This window comes from Oxyura jamaicensis, chromosome 2, assembly GCF_011077185.1.
Source record: "Oxyura jamaicensis isolate SHBP4307 breed ruddy duck chromosome 2, BPBGC_Ojam_1.0, whole genome shotgun sequence".
Classification (NCBI taxonomy): Eukaryota; Metazoa; Chordata; class Aves; order Anseriformes; family Anatidae; genus Oxyura; species Oxyura jamaicensis.
The window spans coordinates 154,863,314-154,878,404 of NC_048894.1; the positions used below are offsets into that span (position 1 = coordinate 154,863,314).

Here is a 15,091-nt window from a genome sequence, read left to right on the forward strand (position 1 = left end):
ATTTTCCCCGTTATTTACCTATAACAGAGCCATTAAGGAAAAGTGCAACTCCAAAGAGGACACCGATGGAGAGAGCGAGGATAAAAGGCCGCCGGCGGCCCCAGCTCAGCGTGCAGCGGTCACTAGCTGAACCTATAAGCGGAGTGAAGATCAAGCCCAGGATAGGGCTGAGGAACCAAGTGAGGCTGTAGTATTGCTCAGGAAGACCTGGAAAAAAAGACAAAAAGGATTTAAAGGTTACAGGGTACGCAGCAGACATCTGACCTTGTGCAGGACATTTCGTTCTACCTTGGAAAACTGTCAGCTGCTCTTTGGTTTACTCACATTTGTTCCTAAATGTGGTAAGATTTCTTAACAATGGTTAAAAAACCCCACAAGAATAAGTATATTTAAGCTATTGGAATAAAAGTTTAAAATAAAAAGGATGCGGGGGCTAATCAGGCTTGATTACACCAGGTTTGAACCCCTGCCCCCAAATCCCACTTTTGCTGAATTTCTCTGAACGTGCTGATCTTTTTTGGTTAGGGATTTTAGCAGGGAGTGCCTCTGGAAAGGAGCAGCAGCCAAGATCTGCCGTGTAGAAGCCCGATTGCTTTGCTCCGTCCTCGGTCCATCCACGGACGATAAAACCAAAGATTTTGGGGATGCCTGGAAGCGAGCTGCTGGTCGTACGCACGTCGCCGGCTCACCAGGACTTCTAATGTCCAGCAGCAGCCAAACACCACAGCAGCACTGCACATCCGAGAGCACCACCTCAAGGAGTTATTAAAGATTGCATGGGCTGAGGATGACGGGCAGAATTTGGCTGCCATATGAAATTTCCCATTTTTAAGTAAATTTTTAAATGTTTGCCTAGGATGGAATTGATAACGGCGAATGGAAGGAGAAATAATGATTCGTTAAAATGCAGAGATCAGCTAAAGAAGCTCGCTTGTCTCTAATACCCTGGCTTTAGTTTGTTTTCCAGAACGGAGGGAACTGTGCATAGCATCAGACGGAAACCAATCGGACTTACCATGTAATGTTTGCCTAGGGAAAAAAAAAGAATATTACAAATAATAAGTTTGGCAGAAGGAGAGCTGCGTGGGAGGGGAAGGAAACCCAAAAGCTCTGCTTTACACCTCTCCAGCACGGAAAGCAGCGGCCTGCAGATGGCAGGCTGGTCCAGAAGAGCTGTGCTCAGGGCTTTTTTTTTGCCATCTGTCCCCGTCTGAGCTTATCAGCACAGGTCAGGTAACCCCTCCGACGTGCTCTTTAGCAAAGCGTCGCAACCAAAACAATCAATCGCCGGCAGCCCAGCCAACGCCAAGACCAAACAAGCTCGGTGTCTTGATCCTCCGAAGGAAAATCATTTATAACTGAGAGCCAGACGCTCTCAATTATAAAGAGCAGAGTCTGAGCAGAGTCTGACCTTCGCTGGGGGCATCGACCTGCCCCTCATGCTCCGTTCTGCGTCCTCAGGCACCTGCTGCCAGCGGGATTACACCAATCCCCTTCCGGAACAGCGCAGGCTGCGAGTTTGGAAGTCTAATCTCCTGTTATTTAAAGTGCCATCAAATCCTGACGACGCTGGCTTCCTCCGCTAGGTAAAGCAGGTTTTCCCAATTTTCTGGTGACACCGTTCTTACATTACAGGAAAAAAGCCATTTTTTTTTTTTTTGCCTACAAGGCGCCATTAAGAAAAACAAATTCACCATCAGGATTCAGAATTGAGGTCTGAAACCTTGGTCTATGTGATAAGCAGAGAAATCCCCCATTTCCCTGGGATTTTAGTTGGGCAGCGTGTGTTTAACCAGCACCTCACCTGCTCTAGGATGCCGCATACGTACAGGCACACGCCAGGGGGCTTGCTCCAAAGAAAATAAATATGGAAAAGAGGACGAGCTTAGCTCAGGGCACGCAAAACTAAATGCTGAGCAGGCTGCGATTCATTTAGGGTGAAAAAAAAAACAAAAACAAAAAAGTTCTTGAAAGGCTACCTTAATCCAGCTGAAATGATCACTTCTGCCCAGAATTGGGACCCGTTTACAAATATTTTTCCTTCGGTCGTAAAAACTGCACACTTCTAAATTGGAAAGCTAGCTGCTTGGTGCACGATTTACGGCCCCAACTCACCAGCTGGCATAAGAGTGGCCCAAGATTATCAAAACCCAAGGATTTTTACTGCTCGCCTTGCTCTGACTTCAGTACTTTCAAGGTCAACTTTACATGTAATGACTCCAAAGCAGCTTAGAGCCCGCATTCTGATTTTACAGAGTGGTAAATAAAAGGAAAAAAGGGCTTTTACCCTGTTACATGCTGAGACGCGGAGACTCGTAGCATCTGTGAGTCACGGGAGAGAGACTCAAGGGCTTTCTTAAGAAGGCTTCATCTTCACTGATGGAAAAGGGCGATCTTCCTAGCATCGGTTAGGAATTAAAGCCTAAATCCAAATATTTGCATTGCAAATGGCTTGCAGAAGATACGGAGCTCAAGGATTTCAAAATTGAGCTAGGGAGGTATGGTAGCTTTTATGGAAGGGAAAAGAGGACACTTATCCAAGCACGTAATGTTTGGAGATCCTGCTTTACACAAACCACTTTGGATTTGTTTATTGAACTACTCCTTAGCAGCCCAAACGTCTATCTTAGGAAAAAGAGGCCGTGATAAAAATAAAAACCTCTAGAAGAACCATTAGCCCCAAACCAAGCAGAATTCCTAAAATTCTGTCTTGCAGAAGCCCTGCTGCCCCAGATAAACAGGAAAGGGGTAACTTTCACGGAGGAGCACTTCCCACCGGTTGTACCCGCACTGGTAAGGACCATTTTTCTCGTTTCTCTTGCTCGATTTTCTCAAGATTTTTCTCTCGATCGAGCAGCAAAGCTCTGTACCAAGTAGAGGTCTGAACTGTGATGTTCTGAGCCAAGAGGAGCCTTATCCCCATCTAGATTTAGGTCTTGCCTCTGATGTCTGCACTCTGGTGACGGGAAATCCAACTTTTGTAGAGCTCACAGAGTCCTACCCACCTTGGGTCTTCCAGGAAAGTGCTTTCTGAAGCAGTCTCACCATGATGCCAGACTTCAAAACGTACCTTACAGATAGAATCCTACTGGCAGAGCGTACGGCACCGTCATCATTTCCGTGGCAGGGTTACATGGAAATATTTAAATATCAATAAACACATACGTGGATGTCTTCCACGAGTTTGCAGCCTCACAGCAAGAAGCTCTGCCAATGAAACTTTAGAGAAATTGGGTCTGTGAAGGGTTCTGGGCAGCTGAGGGAGGGAATTACACATCCTAACGGTTCCCTTCTCCGCGCTTACATGCGCTATACCTTACCTACACCACCTGACCATTTCATGCAGTATTTTTAAGTGGGAAGACAGTTAAGAAGGCATCTAAGATGACGAGCTGAAATGAAGACAGAAAGGGAACATTTTAACACCGAGAAGTTCCTCCTGATGCCCCATCTAGCGGCAGGGACTCTGACACAGCACGGATTTAAATAACCCTTGGCCGCGGTGACGTGCCAGGAGGCAGCATCCAGCCTCTGATGCGCACCACAGATGTACAGACGCCGGTTTGGATGAGATTTCAAGGCCCAGCAGGCCTGACATCGACGTGACGGCCTTGCCACAGCCAAACGTAAAACGTTCCAGCTGCTGGGAGCTGCTGTACCCACCTGGAACAGGCTCTCACTGGGCTGGGGCAGATTTCGGATGGCCAAGGGAAGAAATCCCGCAGCCAAAGCTTTTAGCAGAGGCTCGCAGGGGGACTTGAAGGCCAAAGCAGCTGCATCCCATTACCAGTGCAATGCCGTTCCTTTATTTTGCCCGGAATTTTCCACCAATGCGTTTGCCTTGCCAGGTAGCAGCTCGACCGTGCGCCAGCTTGGAAAAGCAGCGACGCGGCCTCACGGGGAGGGGGGGGGAAGGGGGAGGAATAGCAACTGCAGGATTATTATTTAGCGTTTCACTGACAGCTAATCTGAGGAAACACTGAGGAGGAGAAAAGCAGATTGGATAAACAAGGTTAGCGTTTGTGCCGTGAACTGGATCCGGAGCGGGTCACAAGTTGGACTCCGAAGTCTCATGGAAATCAGTGAGAAAAAGAGCAAACCACAACAACAGCTTCTGTTAGCAGCGCCGGCAGCCACTGAGACCCTTGTAACATGGCATTTCCCAGCCAGCTACAAACAAACAGGACACTGGCTTCTAGTAAATAAGGGTTTGTTTTTTTCCCAGGCCAAAAAAAAAAAAAAGTGCCCAACAATAGTGGGACCAGCGGCGCTCACGGTTCACAGGAAATGCTCACTGTGTCACCAGCGGGCTGAGGGCTGCGTGAGGTCACGGGCTCCGTGGAAGAAAGATTAAGTCCCATGCAGCGCCTTCTATTCAAAGCCTCTTTTTGATAAGTTCTATTGGGGGAAAAATAGGTTCTTTATAAGCTTAACAATGCGATCTGATATGGGAATAGGATGCTAAGCGCCTGGTTTCATTCGTCAGAAAATCATCACCTAGAGACTTGTTTATGTGCCGAAAGCAAACACCGTCCGAGTTTCTGGGCTACCACCAGAAGCTGTCGGGCCCTGCACGTAAATACTTTGTATTCTGCAGTTTCATCCCCCTTTAAAATACGGCGTGTTGCTAAAAATACCGGGCATTGATCCGTTTGGAGTGTGTTCCCTCGGCAAGCTGCTCTGTTTAGGCTGTACTTTTAAAGAACACAGCCAGCAAAGATCAATGCTTGTCAGAAAGCTGTGAGAGAGCCGGAGCCTCGGTGTCTGCTCTTCGTCTCGTTGCAGCAGGTTTGGAGAAAACAGTGCAAATCTGGGGGTTTTGGAGCATCTAGATGAGGAACAGGGATTTCAGAATAGGGCTTCAGAAACGCAAGCAGATGTCTGCTCCCTAACCTTGAAAATATAAATACTGAGCTATCTCCTGCTTGGATCCCCCTAGTCTGCAGCTTTCACGAGCTGTCAGCACGTGACGTGCATCTTATGGGCAGCAGGACGTGCGCCCTGCGTTCTGAACGTACTTTTCTGGAGCAAAAACCACCGCCCAGCTGCAAGAAGTCCGTCCTCTGCTTGGCTCTGAAGGGTCTGGGATTGCTCCTGGCGACACGAAGCGAAGCCGGGTGAGAAGGAAGAATCAGCTGTGGGCTGCGAGAGGGATGGTTAAAGCATGCTGCCGCTGTTTGTTATTAACAGTCAGGGGAGAGAAGGGAGAGATAACCGAGAGAAGAAATCATGAGAAGGGATATTAACGAGGGTATAAAAGGCACAGCGTTTTGAGGAGGTGGCACCCTCCTCAAAAAGAACGGCTCTGCTGCTGCACCGCCGTTCTGCCAAAGGTGTGGAAAGGTTGATACGGCTTCCCTGGCCGTTTCCACTTTATAGCCACGGTTTACAGTGCCGTGTCAGGGAAGGGGATGTTAAGAGGAGTGAGCCAAAGGGACGTGTGAAAGGGGGAGAGGGGAGGCCGTAGCCTGCGAACAGCTGAGGCCCGAAGCATCGGAGAAGGAACACCAGCGCTGATCTGCAGGCAGGAAAATGGGGTTTTCCTTTCAGCACGACCAGAAAGGCTGCCAAGGAAAGCTTTTCAAGCTTTATTTATTTATTTCTATGTCTCTAAACCTCCTACTTGCCTGCTTCCACAGCAGCAACCTGCTGTAATTCGGGTAGAAGATCACTTCCAGCTTACTGCCACCGAAACAAGCCAACTTTCTGCTTTCTTAACCAATATCTCAGGAGGTGGCTAACAGACACAGGTGCCAACCTCAGTTATCCCCACTGCTGCCGAAGAGGAGAAATGAAAGGCAACGTTTATTAGATGCTCAAATTCTTTGGTCAAAAGACCCAAGAATCAGTTGCTGTTGTAGACTTTTTTATTACAGTAAAAATCCACTGCTGAAACCGATTCACTACAGTTTTCTAGATCACCTGTGCCATCTTTTTGGGCTCTTGTTTTCAACTCGCCTTCCTCTGTCCCTCATTAACCAATATTTAGAACTTGCATCACATTGACACTAACCAGAAATCTGCACCCCGGCGCTTAACGTGCTGAAGTAGAGCATGGATTAAAACTGATGCGACCTCCAGCGTGCTGAACCAGCAGCAATAAAAACATCGCCTTGTAACCAGCGAAGAGCAGGTCTGGGGATGTAACAGAGATGTTTAAATCAAGGAAAAAAAGCTGAGAACTTCCTCTGGAGTGCCTGCGAGATGTGGGTTGTACCCGATTACCCCTACATACCCGTGGAAGCACCCGAGGCTAACTCTGCGTTTATTCCCGGTCTGAAACGCTGCCTCCTGCTGCAAGCTGCAGATATGGGACTGAAAGGTCACGAGCAACACTACCAGGTGTACAAACCCGCACGTGAATTCCAAGATCAGCAAGCTGTTTTGCCACACCGATCCTCGTTTAGGGGCCTCGATTAAAATGCGGGAGCTGTGCCCGCTGCCCCACTTGTGCTGGCGTTACGTAAGGCTGCAGCGCTCCGTCTTGCTGCGGGAGCACGCAGCGGCTCCGAGGATGTGCGTCGCCTGGAGCCATGCAGCAGCCCAGTTTGTCCCGGGCTCGATAATTTCCCGTCCCTGCTTCAGAAACGTCAGGAAATTTAGAAACAAAAGCACTTCAGCTCCAACGCACTTTCAATTCTACAGCTCCAACGCACCCCGCAATCCCTAAACCCAACAGATTTACGTAGCCAACCTGAAATCCTCTAGCACCAACGTGCAAGCCTGCTCCGTTACCAACAGTGGGGCTTTTGTTGCGGCGATTAACGCATTAATACCCTGGGGTATGAACATTACGTCGCTGCACCGAACCTAAACCCAAAGCGGTGTTAAAAAACCCTATTTTCTTCCCCTCCGCGTAGCGCCAAACCTCAAGCGTTAACTCTGAAATCTCTGTGCCACCCAGGAAGGCCCCTAAAAAATCTGGTTGATGATCAAGAGCCATTTTTCAAGAGGATTTGGATTGCTTAACGGGGACCTGCTGGCTCCGGGGCGGCTGGTAGCTGGGTGGGGGCAGCCCAGCAGCTGCTCCATGGGGTTTTTGTCTAGGGGAAGCCTTGGCTGCCCTTCTGCTCTGCTCTTACCCAACCTGACAGGAGGCTGAAGCATGATTCACCAAATCAAGCTGTGGTAAGATGAAGAGCCTGGACAGGAAATCCCAAATCCTGCGTGCGCATTAAATAGGGTGAGTGAGCAAAAACCAGCTTGCCTTTGCACATTGAGGAAAACCAGCCTGGTTTTTAGGCTACACGCTTGGAAAGCTGACTCAGGAAGGTGGCTTTTGGCCTGACAACTCCCTGAGCACCTGGACATGAAGTTCTCTCCGAATTTCAGCTGGGATCACGTCCGTGTGGTCCTCCTAAGGGCCTCAAGCAGCGCGGGCAGCTCCTTCGGTCGCTGCCCTAGAGCCAAGGAAACACGAGAGCTAACAAACCTTGCAGGTATCTGGTGTAACCTTTGCGTTCTGGCAGCTGTTCTTCCAGCCTCCTGCCCTTTCTGAAGCCCTCAGGACTCCCTTTAAGCTATTTCGTGTTTTAAAACCGCCGCCGAATTGGACATGTCGGTAAGCGCCCCGCTTCTTCTCCTTCGTTACAGATTGAGAAAGGATAAAAGTGAGGAATCTGGAAAATAACCCACGCTAAGCTCCTCCAGAGGAGCTACATTCCTCCGCGCCGCTGCCTTTATTGAGGTTAATTCCTCGTGTAGCTGTACTGAGGGGAAGAGAAATCCCATTAGAGCTCTGCCCGTTGGCTTCAGCAAGCGAGCCGCAGGTTTTGGGCCGGAGGGATGGTTTCTCCCTGAGTCAGAGCATCGCTGTGCGAGCACACCGCCGTTCCCCGGCTGTTTCAACAAGCTCTAGACAAACCAAGGCTGCTAACAGGGCTGTCAGACAGAGCATTTTAATCAACTCACCTTTTTTTTCCCCCAAAAAAGAAGCGGTATCGCCCCCCTCTCTAGGTATTCATCGCACCAACTGCCTGCCTTTTGGGTAGGGGGTTAGAGGAAGCCATCCTCCCAGAAACAAAACGATGGGGGCTGATGGCAAAGACAGCGGCGGTGTTTATACAGCCTGCCTCAGACTTTCCGAAATGCCTTCTCCTATAAACTTGCATGTTTTGGCTTGAACATTAACACAACTGACACGCACTCTGCACACGTACCAGGGAGATTTAAATGCCCAGCTGCTTTCACGTCCAAGCCTTCCAAACTCTAGCTACTAAAAAAAAATAAAAAATCTCCATCTCAGGATTTCCAGCTCCAAGGGCCGTAGTTCGAAGCCGAAGACAGGAAATTTGGGTAATCGGAGCAGAACGACAGCCCCGGATCCCCGCCAGCACCGCGGATAACCTGCTCGCTGCGGCTCCGGAATTCTGAGCTTTTCCAAAATTATTCTGCCTGCATTCCTGTACGAAGGACGACGACACCCACGGAGGCACTTTTCACCAGAGAACTGAGATTGATAGCTTGGGACAAAACGGATTGAGCCAGGACGAAAAGTCTTCGTACTGCAGACTTTAATTCTTGTTGTTGTTTTTTTACGTGCAATCATTTTTGCACGTGTTATGTTTGAATCAGCGCGGCTACGCGTGGAATGACAGGTCTACCCATAAAAACCGTTCCTGCGAAGTTAACTCTCCAGGAAGGCAGCAAACATTTCCTTTCCGAACGTGCAAGATTTAGGCCCCAGCAGGGATAAAGCAGAGCAGAGCTCATTTCCAAACTCTGCTTACAAGCTTTTTTGTCATCATTTGAACGGCTAAATGTTGACACATCTGAGTGATGGGGGTACTCACCAACACAGCGTCGTGTAGTCCTGAACCATGGAAACCCGACTCGTTTTTGAGGACTGAATTCAGAAATCCTAAATCCTTTCACACCTTACAAAGCTGTACCAGCTCCTTCCCAGGAAGGTTCCAGCTTAAAAACCTTCCAAAATTGAAAACTAACCTTCCTCTTCGCTTACCTCCACAACTGCTGGACCTCTGAACCACTGGAGCCCTGGCACAGGAGTTGTGACCAACAACTTTCAGCACCTCGGTGAAGCAGGGAGCAATTATTAAAGCACTCTTAATTAAATTACTGAGGGAGAGCCACCCTCAGCTTTTTAACTGATTACATCTTGTTTTCTTCTGCCCCAGATTATCTTCAAAGCCCCTCCATGCACTTCTTCGGCTTGCGTTAATATGAGGAATATATCCCCTAAGTGGTTCCCTAAACCCTTTAAATAAACAATCTTTTTCCTAGAAGTGCAGAACAACCACAGAGGTGATAAACTGACAACAAAAACTGATTTTTGTCAAGAAAAAATAACTCAAGGGGGAAAAGCAGGAGCACAGCCCAATGCGTCCGCTCTTCATTTGTGTTCCTACCTTGAAACAAAATACAAGATCAGATGTTTTTGAGGCTGCAGGGGCAGCCCATCACTATAGGATTTGTCTAATCTGTACCCGAGCAGGATAAACAAGCATTTTAAAGTCACCTGATGCAGCCCATGTCAGGCAGCAGGTATGCCTGTAATGACTCTTCCCTGCCAGAAAATGCCTGGCTTGGCGAGCCGCGACGCCTGGCTTCCCAAATCAGGCAAGGAAAACACAGCGGATCCCGCCACGACCCGTCCGTGCCCCTGAAAATCATTTGTCTGAGTACCGGGGGCGTTTTGTTGCCTTTAGGTTTCTCCTAGAGCATCCACGTTTAACGCTAATTTGAAAAGATCTCATTTAACATGGATTTTCTGGCCAACTACGTAAGCTCTGAAGTGCAGGGACTTGATCTCCACTCTGCAAAGAAATCAAAAGTTTCTGGAAGTGGCCAGCTACAACATTTATAGGAGGTACTGAACAGCTCGTATAACATTTATAGGAGGTATCAAGCACCTCCAGAGCGAGAGCTCAGTGAAAGCCAGCAGGATATTTTTGGAATTTGCAGATTATCCTGGCTGGGGGGGTGCTGGGCTCCATTCTGACAGACTGAATTTTTCAAAGACCATTGTTTACGGGGCAGGACAAGTGAGAAAAGGAGGAAATTCACGTTTCCAAACAGCCCATACACAAGAACATGCAGAAAAGGGTCCAGCTCGGTTTATCACTTGAGCCAGAGAGGCCAGAAATCGGGATCAGGAGCAGGATCTCTGCCAGAAATCAGGATCCAGAGCCAGGTCTGAGGTGATCCCAGCAGAAGGCGTACAAAATTTAGCAGCAGATTGAAAGAAATCACACTGCAATTGAGACGTTTGCCAAAGGTGATGCTGAGGATTGAACCAGACAGGGCCTGATCCTGCCCACGGCTCTGGGTGCAGCTCCTGCTCTCCAGGTCGGCATTGCATGGGGAAACGCAGCCTTGCTTTGGAAGGGGGTTAAAAGCTCCTCGAGTCCAACCTGCAAACCATTTCTGAAGATCCAGCGTAAGCAGAGAGAGATGCTACAGTGATAGCACAGCCATTTACAAGACCTCACCTTCACACTTCAGAAGGGAATATGATTATAGAAGGACAGGAGCCATCGGGGGTTTCTCCAAACCCACGGAAATAAAATCTGTGCCTTGCTTTTTCCGTGTTTAATTAAACGGACTCGTATCCAATTTCATCACCAAACAATCAGCAGCTCCGAAGCTCTCCAATAATTTCTTGCAGAATAGCCTGCAGGAAGCATATCTGAACCCCTCTCAACTGTTGTTTGGTTAAAAAAGGCCGATTCAAAGGGAGTCCCAGAGGGTGCATCGCAGCAGAAACGCTGTTGCAACAAGCACACAGGAGACTCGGAGCAGAATAGAGGCTTAAGGGGTTGCAGCTTTGACAATCCTCTCGCAGCGAGCTTTATTAAAGCATTCCGTGATTTGGCAGCGGCCCGCTGACATTCTTTTCATTTCAGAAGCGGCCTTAATTTTATTTCCTTGAAAAGTAAGCCTCCTGTTCGTTAAGGAGTACTCAGCCCTCCCCCTTTCCATTCCCTGTTTCACAACCCATGTTGGGCAGAAGCCCCTCGGTTTAAGAGCGAGGTGCGCCAACCTCGGTTCTGCACCACCACAACTCCATCCAAGGAGCTGAAAAGTTTCTTTCCAAGTAAAAACCAGGCAATTGCCGGCCTTAATTTTACGTGGTGGTGGTAGCTGGTCCTTACCTCTGCCGCTTTGCTGGACCTGCTGGAAGCTGGAGAGGTTTGGGACAGGACAACACAGCTGTCAAAATCCTCGTACATCATTCCAGAAAGTTTAACCTCTCTTAAACCTTGGCTAGTCAAGATTAAAAAAAAAAGCCAGCGTGCTGGACAGGAAAGATTTACTATTAGATAGAAGCAGTTACAGTTAAATCTCCATCCTCTCACGAGAGCCGACAGCGTGCACTGTCACGCAGTTTGCTTTGTCTTGCACGTTGTGATTTCTCTCTCTGCCCGCAGGTCTCAGATGTTTCTTGCATGTGCTATATGGTTACTCACACTACCCCCAAGCTTCTCAAAAGGAAAACTTCCAAGGATTCAAAGCGCTCTCAGCTTGGAGAATCGCACCTTTTTATTTTTTTACCGGTGCCTTAAATGAATCCCTATCCAAACCTTCTCCTAGGCGTTCAGAAACTGTGCTGCTGCCGATTCCAAGCCAAGAGGTGTTTTATGTAAGAGAAAAGCGATGTATGATATGAAAGCCTCAGTGACGTGATTTTTGGTTTAAAGTACAGTAAAATTAGTATTGCACAACCCCTTAGCAGACATAAAATTAGTCGATAACTAACAAACGACGGGTGGGAGGTTTTATAGGGCCGTTAGCCTCAAAGGCACAACGTTTGCTGTTTTATCCTTCCCACCCCTTGAGATTCGAATTCAAACTTTATGTGATTTTAAAACCAGCATCTTCCAAGCTACCAAGGCTGGAAAGTGAATTCATGTAAGCCTTAACTGCTCTAAGTTTCCTGGAGCCACTGTAAATCCAATTCCTGCCCTTAGGTCAGCTGTGGTACAGTCCCCCAGGTCAGCTCTCAAGCCATTAACTCTTCCAAGGCGGAACTCAGATCCTGCAATTCGCTCTCAGCACCTAATGCAGCTACGCCCTGGAGCCCAGATGCAGCTGGAATTTAGGGAAAGGTTAACTTGGAGAGTCAGAGGGCAACTTGGACAGTTTCTTCCTGGTAAGGCGAGGTAAGGTAAATGGGAAGACGCAGATTCGTGGACAGTTGTACGTACGTATGTCCTTTATAACCTTAATATTATTCTCTGCCAGAGGAGAGACGAGCTGAAATAAATAGCCAGTCCTGCTTTTATGCTGAAGAGGCTCCTCCATCTGCGAGTTTTTCCAGCCAGCCAGCCTTTTTTCACTTGAATTATAGGCAGCCTCAAAAAGCTCATCCAATCCCTTTGTTTCCCTCTCCCCCCACCAGGTCTTTAAGGTTTTCAGATTGCCTTTGATCTCTGGCTTAGCCGTGGAAGACTATCCCCTTCCACGCTGAATTGAGTCAGCAATTGATACTTTAATTCCTTTGAAGAGCCATACCCTACAGGGTAACTTATCTTTAACATTTCATGCTTGGTTTCTAAGTGCATCTCCATAATCTCCTCTTTACCTACACGCATTCTTCTCAGACAGGTATCAACACTGAATTTCGAGGGGGAGACCAGCTACTTCATGCCAAAAGTTCACCCCGTACTATTAAATCTGCTTAGGGTAGACACTTCTCAGCTACCACGTTAAGATTTCTCAGGATCAGCAATTTCTATTATTGCTTAACACACTTTTCCCATCCTGGCAAGTCCACGTGAACTCCATTTCAAGACCCTTTGAGCACGGTCTGCTAAGCTTTGGGCTGATAAAGCACTTAGTCGGAAGAGCTGAGAAGGAAATTTTCGCTGAGAACCGACAGCCCAAAGCCCCAGACAGCTATCCCACATGTGTGAGACAGCAGCAGCGACAGGATTCTGCTGGTGTGAGAGCTCATAATGAGAGAAATTATTGCTTTTCCAAAGCAAACCAACCTATTGTGTTCCACTCTGCTTAGCTCAGCCTTTCTTTGTATTAGGATCTATGAATTAGCACCCAAATACTCCGTTTCCAGAAATGCTATTCCCTCGTGGTCCTGCCTGCAAAGACACATGGTCGGGGTTAAGCTTAAAACCAACTGCTTCAATATTTAATGCCGGACCAGCTACTGTTTACTCCAAGAGCCCATTAACTCTCCAGCATGATGAATGCCATCACAGATGGGCACTCAGGTGAAATAGGTAAAAATCTGTACCAGACCTGACGCGCTTCAGTGACTCTGCAAAACCACTCCTTCGATGTATTCCTTAGGAGAAAAGCTGTAAATAAAATCCTTTTTTCAGAGAAACAGCCCTACATTGAAGCGGTGTTGTAAAGGTAAGCAAGGCATGTTTGTGTTTTTCCGTATGGAAATGCACATGGTTTCTTCCTAAAGCACTGGTGTAATACCCTTAATGATTTATGCAGGGGAATGAGGAACAGCTCTGGTGCTGGCAGGCACTTCTCTGCCTATTAACTATTCACAAAACACTCAACAGCACGGGAAAGAGCCTTTGAAGCAACAGGAAAGGTTTGGCGAGGCTTTCATCGTATTAAATCTAAAATGTAAACTCCGTGGTTGCGTCACCACCATTCAGGTGTCGCACGGCAAATCCTCCTGCAGGTAGGAGCCACCCCGAGCCCCAGAACACAGATTTCTCCAAGTTTTTATGCCAGGCCAGTCCTTACCTTCTCCTCACCTTTATTCACATCAAATCCCTTGCAAAATCAGTTCCAAACCCCATCCAAGTTTTCCCCGAGCCGTTATGAACTGGCAGTAGATTTGGAGGTTTAAGGCTGAGAAGCCAGGTTTCTAAGTGTCAGCGTATCTTCTCCCCTCTTTAACAACAGCAGGGTTTTTAATTCTCTTTCACAGATAACAGCATCGCACACCAGATGTTTCAGAAGACAAAGCCTCCTCGTGCTCTTATGGAAGTTGTCATATGGAAATGTGGCAGAGGAAGCAAGCAGTAGCTGGTGTAAGTCAGGGTTAATGCAGGGAACATCCTAAATAATAACTAAAATTCCTTCAACACCTCCAAAACCACCTTGGGCTGATGTACAACTATACCCAGTGTGCTGAAGGAGCTGCCACTTGCTTTTTTGTGAGGTTTTAACACTGGTTAGGAGAACCGCTGCCTGAATGGGCCTCCAAAAAAAGGTTAAAGAGGGTTTTTAGAGGTTAAAACTTACAAAAGTGCCACCTAGTAGCTTTTCATCTGCCAGTTCTCCTACCGGGCGTAGTTCTGCGTCCTCCAAATTATCCTCAACAAGTTATCTGCTTAATTTTGAACTCCTGAGCTGCAGCTAGCAGGGAATCAAAGAACACGTTAGAATAAAAAACACCCCGTGAGATGCATTTGTCTTGTTCCTGTTGCTAAGCTACTAAAACCCGTTTATGACAAGACTGCCACCAATTTGTGGCTGCGTTTCTGAAGAGGCAATGTAACATCAATCTAAGCACAGCAATAAAAGACGAAGATTAAAGTCACAAATCTGAACGTATTTTGGCAGGCACGCGGCATTTAGGGACTTCCAGAGGTTTGGAATTCACAGTATCCTTCGAGTCGAGAAGCTCCCACCTCTACCTTTAGCCCTTTTGTAAGGAACTGAGAACTTGGGGGAATTTAAACACGCTCACAATCCAACCAGGGCTGAACTGGAAAGGGACTACGCCAAGGGAGCACCTCCTTCAGCTGCTGAAGTCTCAGGGTGGTTAGGATCAGCCAGACGGCAGCTACACCTCTGATGCAGGGTACACAACAGCTTGGGAAGTCAAATAAGCGTCTAGCACCATGCTAACACGCCTAAGGTTTTAACCGGGGCATCAGATAAGAATCTCAGAGTGTTTCGGGGAGCAAAGGTTTTCTTTGAGATGAGGAACGCGAGTACAAACCAGAAAGCTTCAGATTTAACGTACAGCTGTAAGGGGGAGCCTGCCTTGCACATCCTTCTGGTTTTTTGGTTTATTTTGAGCGGTTTTATTTTCTTTTGAGTTGCTTGCATTGCCACGCTTCTCCAGCTGCCACCTCCAAAAGTTTCTGAAGCCAAAGGAATCTCAGGGAGCAAAGAACCGAACGCAGCTTGCACCAGA

The 15,091-nt window shown here is 47.7% G+C and overlaps 1 protein-coding gene across 4 annotated transcripts in view; it reads right to left on the minus strand.

Annotated features, from left to right (window-relative positions):
* SLC45A4 (solute carrier family 45 member 4) overlaps nucleotides 1-15,091 on the minus strand; it is a 70,853-nt gene that overhangs the window by 8,282 nt on the left and 47,480 nt on the right. For all 4 annotated transcript variants that reach the window (XM_035317204.1, XM_035317203.1, XM_035317202.1 and 1 more), the window contains one exon: nucleotides 19-207. In XM_035317204.1, coding sequence (XP_035173095.1) covers nucleotides 19-207 — 189 coding nt within the window. The remainder of the gene's footprint in view (nucleotides 1-18; nucleotides 208-15,091) is intronic.